The 18,610-nt window shown below is 46.1% G+C and overlaps 1 protein-coding gene across 3 annotated transcripts in view; it reads right to left on the reverse strand.

The window, feature by feature from the left end:
• ccdc92ba (coiled-coil domain containing 92Ba) overlaps positions 1 to 18,610 on the reverse strand; it is a 90,081-nt gene that overhangs the window by 28,875 nt on the left and 42,596 nt on the right. For 2 of the 3 annotated variants that reach the window (XM_085964874.1, XM_085964875.1), the window contains one exon: positions 5,179 to 5,226. The exons of the other annotated variant lie outside the window; for it this stretch is intronic. In XM_085964874.1, the coding sequence (XP_085821000.1) occupies positions 5,179 to 5,226 (48 nt within the window). The remainder of the gene's footprint in view (positions 1 to 5,178; positions 5,227 to 18,610) is intronic. 3 annotated transcript variants of the gene reach the window in all.

The following is an 18,610-nucleotide window of genomic DNA, read 5'->3' on the forward strand; positions in this document are numbered from 1 at the left end:
AAAAAGGATATAGAGGCACTAGAGAAGGTGCAATTTTTTTTTACCAGAACGGAGAGGTTGTACCGATCAGGAAAGATTGAACAGGTTGGGAGCAGACTGAGGGGTGATCTGATCGAGGTCTTTAGGATTATGAAAGGGTTCGATGGGGTAGACGTAGAGAAGATGTTTCCACTTGCGGGCGAGACCAGAACTAGGGGCTGTAAATTATAAGATAGTCACTAATAAATCCAATGGACAATTCAGGGGAAACCTCTTTACCCAGAGAGTGGTGAGAATGTGGAAGTCGCTACCACAGGGAGTAGTTGAGGTGACTAGCATAGATGCATTTAAGGGGAAGCTAGATAAACACATGAGGGAGAAATGAATAGAAGGATATGTTGATGGGGTGAGATGAAGAGGGGTGGGAGGAGGCTCGTGTGGAGCGTAAACACCAGCATAGACCAGTTGGGCCACATGGCCTGTTTCTGTGCTGTAAATACTTTGTAATAGTAGGACCTTTGTACCAAATTTGTACCACTGCCGGTGTAAATTTGGTGTGAAGTCTTAGTACAGCATCATTTAGAAGGCTAATCCGATACAATAAATAATGCACAGTACTTTCCTTCCCTGGTTACAATCTTCTGTAACCCTAGGTATCAAACTCACCGCAGTTGAGATGATTTCTTGGATCTTACAAGGTTGTTCTGACTAGTTTGTCTACAGACAAACCCTTTAAGAGCTGCACTAACCAAATTGTAGAACCTAAACAAGAATAAAATGTACACTTGGACTGGAGTAAACAATCATAGAATCTCAGAATGGTTACAGCATGGAAGGAGGCCATTCGGCCTGTCGAGCCCGTGCCGGCTCTCTGCAAGAGCATTTCAGCTAGTCCCACTCCCCCCGCCCTTTCCCCATAGCCCTGCAGCGGGTAGTCAAAACTGCCCAACGCATTACCGGCACCCGGCTACCGACCATAGGGCACATATACCAGAAACGCTGTTTACGGAGGTCACGGTCCATCATCAAAGACCCTACCCACCCCAGCCACAGTCTGTTTGCCCTCCTGCCATCTGGGAGATGCTGCAGATGCATTCGCACCCGTACGACCAGATTTAGGAACAGCTTCTTTCCCAGGGCTGTCATCCTACTGAACTCCACAAATAAACTCTAAAGCCTGCACATCTGACAATGCACTTTATTATGGTTATGTTTATGTTAATATACTACAAGCCAAATGTATGTTGAATGTTTAAATGTCTTAATCCAAATGTACACTCTCGGGAGCCGCAAGCCTACATTTCGTTGTACTGCACTTGTGCACTAACAATGACAATAAAAGTTGATTTGATTTTGATTTGATTTTGATTAGCCCTGCAATTTTTTTTCCTTCAGGTACTTATCCAACTCCCTTTGGAAAGCCACGATTGAGTCTGCCTCCACCACCCTCTCGGGCAGTGCATTCCAGATCCTAACCACTCGCTGTGTAAAAAAGTTTTTCCTCGTGTCGTCTTTGGTTCTTCTGCCAATCACCTTAAATCTGTGTCCTCTGGTTCTCGACCCTTCCGCCAATGGGAACAGTTTCTCTCTATCTACTCTGTCCAGACCCCTCATGATTTTGAGCACCTCTATCAAATCTCCTCTCAAACTTCTCTGCTCTAAGGAGAACAACCCCAGTTTCTCCAGTCTATCCACGCAACTGAAGTCCATCATCCCTGGAATTATTCTCGTAAATCCTTTCTGCACCCTCTCTAAGGCCTTCACCTCCTTCCTAAAGTGCGGTGCCCAGAATTGGACACAATACTCCAGTTGAGGCTGAACCAGTGTTTTATACAGGTTCATCAGAATTTCCTTGCTTTTGTACTCTCTACCTCTCTTCATGAAGCCCAGGATCCCGTAAGCTTTTTTAACCGCTTTCTCAACCTGCCCTGCCACCTTCAACGATTTGTGCTCATATACCCCCAGGTCTTTCTGTTCATGCACCCACTTTTGGATTATACCCTTTAATTTATATTTCCCCTCTTCATTCTTTCTACCAAAATGTATCACTTCGCACTTTTCTGCATTAAATTTCATCTGCCACATGTCCGCCCATTCCACCAGCCTATTCATGTCCTCTTGAAGTCTATCACTCTCCTCACTGTTCACTATACTTCCAAGTTTTGTGTCATCTGCAAATCTTGAAATTGTGCCCTGTACACCCACATCCAAGTCATTAATATATATCAAGAAAAGCAGTGGGCCTAGTACCGACCCCTGGGTAACACCACTGTATACCTTCCTCCAGTCCGAAAAACAACCATTCGCCACTTCTCTCTGTTTCCTGTCACTTAGCCAATTTCGTATCCATGCTGCTACTGTCCCTTTTATTCCATGGGCTTCAACTTTGCTGGCAAGTTTATTATGTGGTACTTTGTCGAACGCCTTTTGAAAATCCATGTACACCACATCAACCGCATTGCCCTCATCAACCCTCTCTGTTACCTCATCAAAAAACTCGATCAAGTTGGTTAAACACTATTTGCCTTTAACAAATCCGTGCTGGCTTTCCTTAATTAATCGACACTTGTCCAAGTGGCTGTTAATTTTGACCCTGATTATTGTTTCTAAAAGCTTCCCCACTACCGAGGTTAAACTGACTGGCCTATAGTTGCTGGGTTTATCTTTACACCCTTTTTTGAACAAGGGTGTAACATTTGCAATTCTCCAGTCCTCTGGCACCACCCCCGTTTCTAAGGAGGATTGGAAGATTATGGCCAGTACCTCCGCGGTTTCTTCCTTCACTTCCCTCAGCATCCTAGGATGCATCCCATCTGGTCCTGGTGACTTACCTACTTTAAGTACAGCCAGCCTTTCTCGTACCTCCTCATTATCAATTTTTAGCCCATCTAGTGTACAAGACTTGTATAAGTGGGGAAAAATGATAATGTGAAAGATAACCCAATTAACAAAGATGTCTATTGGTAAATAGCCATCAACAGTGATGGAGCAATTTTACAAAGAAAAATTTCATGTACAGTATTGTGGAAGGAAAGGCAGGTTTTTAGTAGAAGCTCTTTATGATTTTATGGTATACAGGGTGTTATAAAGAGGTTCTGTATTAGTGCAGAATTCATTTACGAAGCACAATACATCAGAGGTCATGGGCAAGGTCACTGGCTTTCAGTTTTCACAGAAAAACAGAATTGGACACATGTCTCCAGAACATCCATTAAAATTCCGTCTAATAAAAAAAAAACTTCATTTATTCAGCCACCGTAGACCATTGGTCCCGATTGTAGGAACAGCCGCCCCATTGTACATTGTAACAAGGTTTTCTGTCGTGAGGGAAAATGAACAGCATAATTGGATGTGATTCCCAGGGCACTGGTACAAATTCTGGAATCCCACGCGATGATGAATGAAATTTGACGCATTCAGTCACTGTAAATCAGGTACTCTTATCACTGGTTATCCAAGGTTGTTGCTGTACCTCGCAAAGCGCTTTATTGCCTAAAGGGTTAACTAGAAATGCATCAGACCCTTTGGATTTGAACCTGAGGGAGTGGCTTAGAATTTACATGGAAAACAATTACAGAAAGTATTGGAGGGAACTGGGTTGATTTTCCCAGTCTAATTCTGTAGCTACCATTGTTAATTGTTAATTAAGATAATTGTGCTGTTGACTACCACAATGTACAAATCTTACTGAATTGGTAATTTTCTGACTACTTCATACGATCATAAGCCAGCTGCGCAAAAGAAAGCCAGCTTATTTAAGGCCATTGCCTTTTGCCAGAACTGCATTAGTGAGTTCATATAGGCAGCTATCTACAATGCAATAAAAATTAAATGGCCGATGGCACATCTGTGACCAGCTTGTGCAACTAACCCTGCGCTGATTTGCGTGCCAAGCCTCTAAATGCAGCTTCTGCCTGCTCCTAACTCCAGGTTTTGCCCATCCTGCATTATTGGTCCACAGCCTCCTGCTTTAAATCCCCATCGCCCCAACAAGGCAGGATAATGAGGTGTGGATATGACTGTCTCACTGCAGCGGATAGATCTAAATGAGGGCATCCCAGAAAAGGACTATCTGGCAATATCAATTATACCAAGGTATAAGAAGACATGACCGGTTTTGATAGAGAGTAAATGAGGAGAAACTGTTTCCAGTGGCAGAAGGGTCGGTAACCAGAGGACACGGATTTAAGGCGATTGTCAAAAGAACCAGAGGCGACAGGAGGAAACATCTTTTTTACTCAGCGAGTTGTGGTGATTTGGAATGTGTTGCCTGAAAGGGCGGTGGAAGCAGATTCAATGGTAACTTTCAAAAGGGAATTGGATAAATATTTGAAGAGGGAAAAAATTTACAGGACTATGGGGAAAGAGCAGGGGAGTGGGACTAATTGGATAGCTCGACCAAAGAGCTGGTACAGGCACGATGGGCCGAATGGCCTCCTCCTGTGCTGTATCATTCTACGATTCTATGACAAGCGACACAGTAAATTCACCCATCAGAGGAAGTAATTGGTCCAAAAGACACTACTAACGCTGCAGTTGGTACTAAAATTGATACCAGCCCCACTTTTCCAGTCGTGCGGGAGGAGAGTGCTTAAACCGCTCTCGAATCAGGGAAAAGTTGGGCGACGGCTGACTATCCCATCACCACAAAGATAAAGGTGGTTCCGCAGCCCCGCGGAGTTCTTTTTAACCGGCAATTTTAATGTTTAGAAAGACAGCTGAGGCCTAGTTGCACTGGTGGGGTGGACCCACCCAGGTAGCTTTCCATTGTGGGGAAAAAAAATTTAAAAATTGGCAGGGTTAAACTGAATGCGAAAAACTCGCGCAAGGCATGCAGATCTGCTGCTGCAACAAGTCCGGTACACTTTCAGTTTAGCTAGCCAGTGCCATCATCAGGAGTTGGAGGCTGAGCACCTTAAGATGGTATCTATTTACCATTGTGAGTTAAACATGTTGCTGGTACGGAGTTAAAGCCCTGAGTATTGATGGTATAGAGGGGGAAGGATGTGTGCAGATGAGAACTTGTTGTTAGGAGGCTCTCGTACAGGTGCAGTAGTTTACCTGGGGACTGATTATTTCTTTAGGCTGACGATTCAACTGTTACTTCTAACTCTATGATGTGAAGTCACACACAGAAACAACCCCCCAAAAAAGGATTTAACATAATGACTGTAGGTTACCAGGATGTGCGTCTCTTACCTGATTGGCCATTTTTTGACGACTTCAATGTTAGTTCATACGTCAACTCTGTAAAAGACAGCCAACAGCACAAATCAGTAGGTAGAAGGTTTAACCCTCAGAGCCACTAGTGTGTGCAGGGCTGGGGTGGGGGGGATATGGGGTGGAAGAGGAGTGGGACGGCATTGCCAGATATCTCTTTTATTGAGTCAGCTGTCTGACATGTCTAACTGGACATCAAGAGGGTAACGTTACGAGTATGCACTCCCAGCGGGGTGTTTTGCCTGCTGACGGCTCGTATCGGATGTCTGGGCATGATTTTCTGGGCATTGCATGTCTGCATTTCTGATGTATGCTTTCAGCAGACAAGGATTCCCACTGACAGCACAGACTCGTAAAATTAAGCCCTCCCAAACAATGTCTGCTTTTTAAAATAAAAATAATAGTCGCTTCTTTTATCCTATTCTGTTTGTGTCGAAAGATTTGGAGGCATCAGTTACCAACTTCAACAACATCATTTTACAATGAGTTTTCATCAGCAACAGTAATGCAATTTTAAGAACTCTGGACAACAACCATTTGCATTGGCAGAGAGTGCCTTCAATGTGCTAAGGCACTTCACAGAGGTGGAACGGATGGTGAGCTATAGAAGGAGCGGAGTTAGGAGAAGTGACTGAAAGCATTAGTGAGAGAGAGAGGATTTGAGGAGGCCCCTGAAGGCAGGGAGAGAGGTAGCAAGGCAGAAGGGTTTTGGGGAAAGAGTGCCAGAGACATGATCCCATCCCCTGCTCGACACTAACCTACCCCCCCATCTGGATTTGACAAACATGCGCGCAATGACGGACAGGAAAACGCCTACTGGTCCATCCAGCCTGTCTCACATAAATGCAATTTCTTGTGCATCACAGCACACTTGGAACTGGCAAAAAGTGGAATCCCGAGAGAGCGTACAACCACTGCCTCACTCTTCCCAACTAGTGCAACATACAGCCAAGTAGATCATTTGCTATCTAGTAGTTCAGCTGTTGTCAAGAGATCATTCCCACGGGTGCCCTTCTGGAAGGGGGCAGTCCAGGTTCTGAGGCCATGGATTACTGTGCTCGCGACCCATGATCCTTCTCCCACAACTCCATTAACACTTCCAGCTCACAACGAACGCTCCACACTGTTTCTCAGTGGAGCATTAAAAATGAAAACCTTAACTGCCACGTTCTAAATATAGGATTATAGAAACATAGAAGATAGGAGCAGGAGTAGGCCATTCGGCCCTTCGAGCCTGCTCCGCCATTCAATGAGATCATGGCTGATCATCCAAATTCAGTACCCTGTCCCTGCCTTCTCCCCATATCCCTTGATCCCTTTAGCCTCAAGAAATATATCCAACTCTTTCTTGAATATATTTAATGAACTGGCCTCCACCGCCCTCTGTGGCAGAGAATTCCACAGGTTCACCACTCTCTGGGTGAAGAAATTCCTCCTCATTTCAGTCCTAAATGGCTTACCCCTTATCCTTAGACTATGACCCCTGGTTCTGGACTCCCCGGCCATCATAAACATCCTTCCTGCATCTAGTCTGTCCAGGCCTGACAGAATTTTATAGGTTTTGATGAGATCCCCTCTCAATCTTCTAAACTCCAGTGAGTATAAGCCCAATCGACACAATCTCTCCTCATACGTCATTCCTGCCATCCCAGGTATCAGCCTGGTGAATCTTCGCTGCACTCCTTCCATGGCAAGAACGTCCTTCCTCAGGTAAGGCGACCAAAACTGCACACAATACTCAAGGTGCAGTCTCACCAAGGCCCTGTACAACTGTAGCAAGACATCCTTGTTCCTGTACTCGAACCCTCTTGCTATGAAGGCCAACATACCATTTGCCATCTTAACCGCCTGCTGCACCTGCATGCTTACCTTCAGCGACTGGTGCACAAGAACACCCAGGTCTCTTTGCACTTCCCCTTCTCCCAATCTATTGCCATTCAAATAATAATCTGCCTTCCTGTTTTTGCCACCAAAGTGGATAACCTCACATTTATCCACATTATAGTGCATTTGCCATGTTTCTGCCCAATCACCCAATCTGTCCAAATCGTACTGGAGTTTCATGACACCCTCCTCACAGCTTACCCTCCCACCCAGCTTTGTGTCGTCTGCAAATTTGGAGATATTACATCCAATTCCCTCGTCCAGATCATTAATATATATTGTGAACAGCTGGGGTCCTAGGACCGGTCCTTGCGGTACCCCACTAGTCACTGCCTGCCACTCGGAAAACGACCCGTTTATTCCAACTCTTTGCTTTCTGTCCGCCAACCAGTTCTCTATCCAAGTCAATACCTTGCCCCCAATCCCACGTGCCTTAATTTGCACGCTAATCTCTTATGTGGGACCTTATCGAAAGACTTCTGAAAGTCCAAATACACCACATCCACTGGTTCTCCCTTATCTATTTTACCAGTTACATCCTCAAAAAATTCCAGTAGATTAGTCAAGCATGATTTACCTTTTGTAAATCCATGTTGACTTTGTCCGATCTTGTCACTGCTTTCCAAATGCTCTGCTATTACATCTTTTATAATAGACTCCAGCATTTTTCCCCACTACCGATGTCAGGCTTACCAGTCTATAATTCCCCGCTTTTTCTCTACCACCTTTTTTGAATAGTGGGGTAACATTAGCTACCCTCCAATCCATGGGTACCGTTCCAGAGTCTATCGAGTTCTGGAAGATGACCAGCAATGCATCTACTATCTCTAGGGCCACTTCCTTAAGTACCCTGGGATATAGACCATCAGGCCCTGGGGATTTATCGGCCTTCAGTCCCATCAATTTTCCTAACACCATTTCCCTACAAATACTGATTTCTTTCTTTGATTATATACCACACACCCTGGACAGCAGTAAGCTACATTTTGCTTTGCAGTATTGGCTTCATTCTATTGTTCAATCAATAAAATCTGATCTAGCTCTTTGTATATCATGCTGTCCCAATGGTGCTTAGCCAATGAGGAGCTGAGCCATCCAGACCAATAGGGCCCTAGGTTCAACTTGGTATGCGCTACGTTAGCTGATCTCAGTAGGGAGCTTCGATTGACCCTCAATGCCACTGGGTTATTTTGTACTCTTCAATCCATACCCCCGCTGATGGTTGAACCCAATGACTGAATAACCAGCTGACACTCGCTGTTGAGCCTCGCACAGGAACAATAGCCACATTGGAAGTGCAGGAGGATGACTGGTGCCCACAGAACTGTACCCCGTCAAAGAGTCAGCACCTTGGAGAGGGGAGAGAACCGCTCTGCAGTCTGTTTAAACAGCAGTCGGGGCCCGGGGGTGGGGGGGGGAGCAGCGCTGATCTTTGTCCGTGAATGCAGCGAATGCTGACTGCCTGGGCCAAACGTGCACGAAGATTTTAAAGCAGTGTTTTCCTTTTTGCGGAGAGCCACATCTCGAGCACCGTCTTTGTTGGAGGATCCACTCAGGGAACACTGGAAACACATTTCGCTCTGGAGTGATGGAGGCAGAGGCCTGGACCTGTAATAAACTCCTGATATCAATTGTGCTGCTGTGGGTGGTTGCCCAGTCAGAGTCGGGCACTTCCCCCTCCAGAAAGGGGAAAGGATAAACAACATGACTGTATTTCTCTCTTTAAACTCTAGCTCCTGTATTTTTCCGTTCACTTGCACTATGGGATAGACCTCCTCCCATTAATAACAATCCTTTGCTTTCTCCCACTGAATGAAAAGCGTCGAGAGAGTGCACTGAATCCCAGATAATCCACACAGGGTGGATAGTCTGCAGAGGGGCGACAGGTGTATGCGAGGAGGCTGCAAACGGCTGCTGGGCTGCACTATGGGTACTACTGTCTTAAAGGGACAGCAGCGTGCTTTTAATAAACCGCAGGCGTTCTGGAACACCTTCTAACTTGTGCAGCTCAAACCCTCTTCCCATCCTTGTCCCCCACTCCAACCCCACACACATCCGCCCCCATTCTCTCATAACAAGAGCGGTACAGTGATGGTGAACGTTTCAGATATCAGAGGGTAATAATACAGGAAACTCTTTGGTATCCGGCACCGGCGTGTTGCCGGTTGATTAAAAATTCCGGATGACGGCGAGGGTTATCTATCGAGGCTATTTTTAACAAACAAAGAGTCAGACTCCTGTTATTGAGGTGTTCGGACTTCCGGCAGCGCCAAGAAGCCGAGTAGTGGCAGTTTGGAGAACTACCCCACTAACTCGGCCACCGCGGGAGACTCGGACTCGGCAACATTTCCGGTTATTGAGGTGTTTTCGGAGTATGAATTTTGCCGGTTAATAGAGAATTCCAGATATTTAGGTGCCGTTTAAACGAGAGTTTCTTGTATATAAAATATATATATATAAATAAATTAAACATCTTCTTTCTGCATGCATTTGATGTCAACTTTTTCCATTATAAATTCCTATGCCCACATTTACCATTGAACTCCTAATATTAACTTCTTGTTAACTGTATTCAGGTAATGTATATCAACTGGGTGTTAATTGTATTCCGGTGGTGGGTATTATTTGGGGACTCATACACACATATATATGGAAGCAGGCTCGGGAAGGAAAGGAAGCTTATCTTGGGGGTGCACGGTATGTAACGTGTGTCTCTGTAAATAAAGGTTTATAAGCAACCAAAGACTACCTTTAATATTCTATCCTTTGCCACCCGGCTATCCGACTTTTACACTTGTCACACTGTAATTACATCCTCCCTGCCAGTGGAGGCACTGCAGTACAGTACCACCACAGGCAAGGAGAGCGCAATTATAACGTGTCGCGTTTACATAGGCAGTTTCTATGATAATAGATGGGAATTTTTAGTTGAAACGCAAGGACTGAATATATGGCTTTAGACAGGCAACTGAATTACATCTGCATATCCCGATCCAAATATCTCCCGCCCTCTAATCCCGGTTCAACAGAAGACTACGCTTTCTCTTGACGCCTGATGAGGAATGCCACCGGAAAGCAATGAGTTGTTTCAAAACGTTTTCATAATCATTAATATTGATCATTTTAATAGTGTGTAAAAGTCATTAATCTTGGTCCTGCAAATGTAACCTTCCCTGTCCATGTAGTTATGGTCATTATCTTGATGTATTCCAACTACTGATTTTTATTTTGGGAGGGTAATTACAACACATTTGCTCCAATAGCGCTACAATACTGTAACTTACATATTAATATAAAGAAACTTGTATTTATTTATATGATTCACAAATCAATAAAAATAGCAACGTGGGTTAACCAGGCCATAAAAAATGCAAACGAAGCATTAGGATTCATTTCTAAAGGGACAGAATTGAAAAGCAGAGAAGATATATTAAACATGTATAGAACCTTGGTTCGACCACACTTGCTGTGCACAGTTCTGGTCTCCATATCATAAAAAGGATATAGAGGTACAGGAGAAGGTGCAATTTCTTTTTTTTTTTTTTTTTACAAGGATGCTACCAGAACTGAGAGGTTATAACTATCAGGAAAGTCTAAACAGGCTGGGGCTCTTTTCTCTAGAAAAGAGAAGGCCGAGCGGTGACCTAAATAAAGGTCTTTAAAATTATGACGGGGTTTGATAGGGTAGACATAGAGAAAATGTTTCTGCTTGTGAGAGAATCCAAAACTAGAGGTCATAAATATAAGAGAGTCACTAATAAATCCAATAAGGAATTCAGGAGAAACTTCTTTATCCAAAGAGTGGTTAGAATGTGGAACTCGCAACCTCAGAGTACTTGATTGGATACTAAAGGACTCGAGGCATATGGGGATAGTGCAGGAAGGTGGAGATGAGGTAGAAGGTCAGCCATGATTTTACTGCATTCTTCTGTAGGCCGTCCCATCGAAGTCCTCGTCCGAGTCCTCTGCAGCAGAACTCATGTGTCAACTCGCCCTCCAGGGAGCTGGCACCTGTGCTACCCTTTTCCCCCCTCCCTTGGCTGCAGCCCACTCGTGCCCAGTAACTCACCACATGCAGATCCTACCTCTAAGCTACCCTCTAAACTCAGCGCAGTGCCAGTATCTGAGTTGGTGGCTGCGAGTGTCAAATTGAGTGAAGGTGTTTCTTCTTCATCACCACTCTCTTCTCCTTCTTCTCTTCTTCCTCCCACCACTGTCTAGCCTAGAGGGCTGGGGAGGCTCAGTCGTTGAGTATATTCAAGACAGAGATTGATAGATTTTTGAATAATAAGGGAATCAAGGGATATGGGGATAGTGCAGGAAAGTGGAGATGAGGTAGAAGATTAGCCATGATCTTATTGAATGGCGGAGCAGGCTCGAAGGGCCAAATGGTCTACTCCTGCTCCTATTTCTTATGTTCTTATTGAATGGCGGAGCAGACTCAAAGGGCCGAATGGCCTACTTCCTATGTTCTTATGTTGAGGTGAATAGTATAAACGCATTTAAGGGGAAGCTAGATAAGTACATGAGAGAGAAAGGAATAGAAGGTTATGTTGATGGGGTTAGATGAAGTAGAGTGGGAGGAGGCTCATGTGGAGCATAAACACCAGCATAGTTCAAATGGGCCGAATGGCCTGTTTCTGTGCTGCAATTCTGTGTAGCACCTCATTATGTTGCCTGGGTGTCTCAATGCTTCAAAATTATTTTTGAAGTATAACAGTTATGTAGGCAAATGTCAATCATCTTAGCATCCCATGAGGTGATTCCCTGATTAATCTATTTTTGGTGGAGTTGGTTGAGGGAGGATTGTCGACCAGGACACTAGGAGAACTTGCTGCTCATCATCTCTCTCTCCTGTTCCCCTTGGTGCAATGGTGAAATCCAGAGTATTGCACAAATTCATATTATCTGTCACCTTCCCCTGCCCCGCCGCCCCCCCACTCATCCAACCCTCCTTGGTGAAATTCAAAGCACGACACAAATGAGAAATAATACTAATGTAGCTGGTCATAATTCACAAATATGGGAGAAAAAGGCAGCTGTCAGTCACCCTGTGAATGGTTCCCCAGAGGCCAGCAGAAAGCTCTTATGAATCATGTACTGTTCCTAGTTCTCCGTGAGCTGAACGATTTACAAGATTCCCTCATCTCTCACAATACCTTCTTCAAGAGTGGAGTTTTAAAATTTATTGTGCAAGTTTTATTGATTCAAGAAGGCGGCAAACCAGACTCCTGTGCGTTCGGTGCGACAGCAGAGTCAAACAGTTACCGAGCCCAGTGCTGCCTGCGACTGCTGTATTGTCATTCAGCCCCCAGAGCAATTCCACAGGATCTCTGCTTTCTGCACTGGTGAGAATAACTCCCACTTAGCGTTCAGAGCTGAGGCACCCTGCGCCTCTCGTTCATCCTCGCACCCATCAAACACTTAAAATTTTTTTTTTTTAAAAATCGCTACTGAGGCTCCCACTCCATCTACCCACTTTCATTTATTTTCACCCCTTCCCCACAAGTGGGGCTCCCCTCACGTCCCGCACCAAGACTGATAATGTGCCGTATTAGAGACTTCCTACAGGAATGAAGGCAGGTGGTATTCAAGGCAATGTAGCTACCTGGATAAAGAGATGGCTGGGGGATTGACAAACACCAGCAGCGATCAATGGATCCTTTTTGGATTGGTGGGATGTGAATAGTCGTATGTTTGGACCTCGTTTTCTGGTTTGGGCCTACTTTTAGGCTTCTCGCAATGTTGCTCTGAAACCAAGCTGTGTGAATGTGGCCTAGTGCGAAGTCCTGATTTCCCCACAAACCCCACCGCCACCACCCCCGCCCCCCCTCAACCCCTTCTTTCCTCCCTGTGGGTAAGGGGTCGGGCCTGCACTCCAGAATTCGGCAGAATGGTGGTGCCAGCAATCCTACTCTTAATTTACACAAAAGCTTGTCTGGAGTCCTTAGTAAAACTCAATCCAGTTCAATCTGGCAGGTATTTCTGTCGCTGTTCCGTGCAGCCCCGGGTACATCGAACTGTGTCATTAACAGAAGAACGCAGTAAACTCTGGCTGATAGATTTGTGCGTCAGCCAGCGATAAGACTCCAATTTGCTAATGGAGGCTGTGGGGAACAAGCAACACAACCACCACATTATTTTATAAAGTGGAAGGCCCAGGGTGATTAAAAAGAGTTAGAGACGAGAGGAAGTTTGCTGATGACTGCACAGTGTTCAGTTCCATTTGCAACTCCTCAGATAATGAAGCAGTCCATGCCCGCATGCAGCAAGACCTGGAAAACATTCAGGCTTGGGCTGATAAGTGGCAAGTAACATTCACGCCACACAAGTGCCAGGCAATGACTATCTCCAACAAGAGAGAGTCTGACGAGTGCCCCTTGACATTCAACGGCATTACCATCGCCGAATCCCCCGCGATTAACATCCTGGGGGTCACCATTGACCAGAAACTTAACTGAACCAGCCACATAAATACTGTGGCTACAAGAGCAGGTCAGAGGCTGGGTATTCTGCGGCGAGTGTCTCACCTCCTGACTCCCCAAAGCCTTTCCACCATCTACAAGGCACAAGTAAGGAGAGTGATGGAATATTCTCCACTTGCCTGGATGAGTGCAGCTCCAACAGCACTCAAGAAGCTCGACACCATCCAGGACAAAGCAACCCGCTTGATCGGCACCACATCCACCACCTTAAACATTCACTCCCTCCACCACTGGCGTACCGTGGCTGCAGTGTGTACCATCTACAAGATGCACTGCAGCAACTCGCCAAGGCTTCTTCGGCAGCACCTCCCAAACCCGCAACTTCTTCCACCAAGAAGGACAAGGGCAGCAGGCACATGGGAACACCACCACCTCCAAGTTCCCCTCCAAGTCACACATCATCCTGACTTAGAAGTATATCGCTGATCCTTCATCGTCGCTGGGTCAAAATCCTGGAACTCCCTCCCTAACAGCACTGTGGGAGTACCTTCACCACACGGACCGCAGCGGTTCAAGAAGGCGGCTCACCGCCACCTTCTCAAGGGCAACTAGGGATGGGCAATAAATGCTGGCCTTGCCAGCGACGCCCACATCCCATGAACACATTAAAAAAAAAAAACTGGGAGAAAAAGCTGTGCGAAGCCAGCGAGGTGGAGATGAGGAGAATTCTTTTTACTCAGCGAGTTATGATGAGCTGGAACGCATTGCCTGAAAGGGTGGGGGAAGCAGATTCAATAGTAACTTTCAAAAGGGAATTGGAGCTCGGCTTAAAAAAAAAGGCAACATTTGCAGGGCTATAGAGAAAGAGCAGGGGAGTGGGCTTAATTGGTAGCTCTTTCAGAGAGCTGGCACTGTGTACGATGGGCTGAATGGCTTCCTGCTATGCTGTAGGAGGAGGAATTTCTTCTCTGAGGGTCGTAAATTTGTGGAATTCTCTGCCCGAGAGCTGGGTCATTGAATATATTTAAGGTGGAGATAGACAGATTTTTGAACAACAAGGGAGTGAAGGGTTCTGGAGAGCGGGCAGGGAAATGGAGCTGAGCCCAAGATCAGATCAGCCATGATCTCATTAAATGGTGGAGCAGCCTTGAGGGGCCAAATGGCCGACTCCTGCTCCTATTTCTTAGTTCTTAGAAATCCGTCAGTCCTGCTGCACCTGATCGCTCTCCAGTGAATCCTGCTGGAAAGTGAGCGTGTCTGCTCGTTTGATGATGACCAGATTGGGCTTGATCGCGATGTCCCTGGTGAGACCACACCTGGAGTATTGTGTACAGTTTTGGTCTCCTTACCTAAGGAAGGATATACTTGCCATAGGGAGTGCAGCAAAGGTTCACCAGACTGATTCCTGGGATGAGGGGATTGTCCTAGGAGGAGAGATTGAGTAGACTGGGCCTATATTCCCTAGAGTTTAGAAGAATGAAAGGTGATCTCATTGAAACATAGAAAATCCTTACAGGGCTTGACAGGGTAGATGCTGCGAAGATGTTTCTCCTGGCTGGGGAGTCTAGAACCAGGGGTCACAGTCTCAGAATAAGGGGTCGGCCATTTAGGACGGAGATGAGGGGAAATTTCTTCACTCAAAGGGTTGTGAATCTTTGTAATTCTCTACCCGAGAGAGCTGTGGATGCTCAGTCGTTGAGTATATTTAAGACAGAGATCGATAGATTTTTGGATACTAAGGGAATCAAGGGATATGGGGATAGTGCGGGAAGGTGGAGTTGAGGTAGAAGATCAGCCATGATCTTAGTAAATGACAGAGCAGGCTCAAGGGACTGAATGGCCTACTCCTGCTCCTAATTCTTATGTCCTCCAGGACTGAATAGTCTGCCGACATTCGATGGCTAGGTTCACGCATGGCCAATCACGCAAGAGATCGCAGGACGCTCTGCCTTTTTTCAGAACTAAAATGACATTCCTGGTACCCATCTTGCATTGAAATACCTCCCACCGACTGTCCGCTGTTTGATCTGCCGTTTTGTACGGTGAGTTATTCTGGGCTAGATCCCCTTTTTGTCCAACTGAAATGAACTACTTTCCAGTCAAGCACGCTTATCTTGGACTCTTTTTTTTTAAAGAAAATATTTCAACGTGAATCTAATGAGTCACTATTCCCCAAATGTTCTCCTACCTTCAGGTTGTTTATTTATAACCCAGAAACAGATCCAGCACTGCATCTTCTACGATTGGACTTGCAACGTGCTGATGTAGGAAACCGTGCCAGGGGCATTCTAGGAACCCCTCCCCATTTTCACCACGAGCCTTTATCTTATCCCAGTAAAGAACAACAACAACTTGCTTTTGTATAGCGTCTTTAACATTGAAAAACTTCACAGAGGCGTGACCAGACGCACACAGACGCCAAGACATAGAAGAAAGCGATACGAGGAGGGATGAACACAAGATTGGTAAAGGAGGTGGGTTTTAAGGAGGGTCTGATTCGACGTGGAGGGATTTAGCGAGGGAAGTCCATAGTGTGGGGCCTAGGCGGCTGAAGGCACGGCCACCAATGGCGAGGCGAAGGAAAGGGGATGCACAAAGGCCAGAGCCAGAGGCATGCAGAGTCCGGGGGTTGTAGGCCTGGTGGAGGTTACAGAGAAAGGGAGGTGATGAAGCCATGAAGGGATTTGAACACGAGGATGAGAATTTTGAATGTAAAGTATTGGGGAATTGGGAACCGATGTAGGTCAGCAAGGACAGGGTTGATCATTGAGCGGGGCCTGGTGTGGGGTAGGATACAGGCAGCAGAGTTTTAGACGAGTTGAAGTTTATGGAGTCTGGAGGATGGGCGGTCAGCCAGGAGAGCACTGGAGTCGAGTCGGCGGTGACAAAGGCACGGGTGAAGATTTCAGTGGCAGGTGGGCGGAGGCAGACGATGTAATGGCGATGGATGTAGGTGGTCTTTGTGATGAAGAGCAGCAATATAGCTCCCTTCTTCCCAACGTTTAACTGGAGGAGATTACGATTGTTTATCCGCTGGCAGAATCCAATGCGGCAGTGGTGGGTAGGGCGAGCAAGACGGGACGGAGGTTGGCGAGGTTAGCACCCTACGGGTGTGCTGGGCAGGACAGCTGGTGAGCGAGGAGGATGGGGCCGCTTGGGTTGCTGCTTGTGAGGAGGCAGCGATGGGTACCTTCGACGGGCACCTTTAAAGAATCCCAAGAGAGGCACCGAGGGTAACTGCGGCCTTATCCAAGGGGGGAATACAAGCTTACAACGGCGGCAGGAAGAGTAGGAAGACAGAGGAGTAGTGATGGGTTGGGGTCGGAATTGGGGGATGGTAAAGTACTCGAGGGAAGAACGGAAAGGTGGTATAACTGGGTGATGGGGAGGGGAGGAGAGGAGAAAAGAACCTGAGAGGGACAAAGAGAGTAAAAAACTAAATAGAAGTAATGGACTCTGGTCTGGAATGGCAGCCAAAACGCTCACAAAACTAAAGTCCATAAATCTATGAATAGACAGATCTCCTCCCCCACCCCACCGCCATCCCACTGAGCCCTAGGGACCAAGAACAAATCAATGACTTCAATCACTGAGCCTGCTTTGCACATGCCCAACCATACCAACAAACCTTTATATATCAATCCCTCCTCTAACACTGTGGAATCAAAAACGTACTTAGTAAATATACATGAGAAGAGAAACTCTTGAAAATACAACAGACAAATAATAAACAGAAGTCTAAAATAAGATATAACTAGAAACATAACAGGCAAACTAAGACGCCCTTAAGCCGATCTGGGACTTGTAGGTAGGATATTGCTCAAAGTGACACATAAGAAAAGATACTAATGCCTCTTAAGGTCACTCCACTCCATATAATTTCAGGGGCCAAGGGCCTAGAATAAATGCTAAAGTAGCTGGTGAGAAAATGATAGGTAGCGGGGTCCCGTTTCCTCCCTCACCCCCACCCCAGCTCGATAAGGGTGCAGGCTCGGTAGTTGCCCTGCCCAACTCACTCGCAGGATTTGGTGGAAGATGAACCAGTGCCAAAGGTCAATCAAAGAAGACTCTCCTGCCACGGAGCTAGCTGGGACGCGCAGTCTCCTCGGAGACCATGCTCCGATTATGCTGGCCCCACCCGGCATAAAATTCTTTGGGAGCTGGTCCGCCGGCTTCCTGCTAATTCCAGGATAGAAACATAGAAGATAGGAGCAGGAGTAGGCCATTCGGCCCCTCGAGCCTGTTCCGCCATTTAATGAGATCATGGCTGATCATCCAAATTCAGTACCCTGTCCCTGCTTTCTCCCCATACCCCTTGATCCCTTTAGCCTTAAGAAATATATCCAACTCCTTCTTGAATATATTTATTAAGTTGGCCTCAACTGCCTTCTGTGGTAGAGAATTCCACAGGTTCACCACTCTCTGGGTGAAGAAATTCCTCCTCATCTCAGTCCTAAATGCCTTACCCCTTATCCTTAGACTGTGACCCCTGGTTCTGGACTCCCCCGCCATCGGGAACATCCTTCCTGCATCTAGTCTGTCTAGTCCTGTTAGAATTTTAAAAGTTTCAATGAGATCCCCTCTCATTCTCCTAAACTCTAGCAAATATAAGCCTAATCGACCCAATCTCTCTTCATACATCATTCCTGCCATCCCAGGTATCAGTCTGGTGAATCTTTGCTGCACTCCCTCCATGGCAAGAACATCCTTCCTCAGAGAAGGTGACTAAAACTGCACACAATACTCAAGGTGTGGTCTCACCAAGGCCCTGTACAACTGCAGCAAGACATACTCGAATCCTTTCGCTATGAAGGCCAACATACCATTTGCCTTCTTAACCGCCTGCTGCACCTGCATGCTTACCTTCAGCGACTGGTGCACAAGGACACCCAGGTCTTGTTGCACTTCCCCTTTTCCCAATTTATTGCCATTCAGATAATAATCTGTCTTCCTGTTTTTGCCACCAAAGTGGATAGATAACCTTGCATTTATCCACATTATACTGCATCTGCCATATCACCCAACCTGTCCAAATCATACTGGAGTTTCTCGGCATCCTCCTCACAGCACACATGCCCACCCAGCTTTGTGTCGTCTGCAAA

The sequence above is a fragment of the Somniosus microcephalus genome, chromosome 22, assembly GCF_052327205.1.
Source record: "Somniosus microcephalus isolate GS21.2 chromosome 22, FLI_Smic_1.0, whole genome shotgun sequence".
NCBI classification, from domain to species: domain Eukaryota; kingdom Metazoa; phylum Chordata; class Chondrichthyes; order Squaliformes; family Somniosidae; genus Somniosus; species Somniosus microcephalus.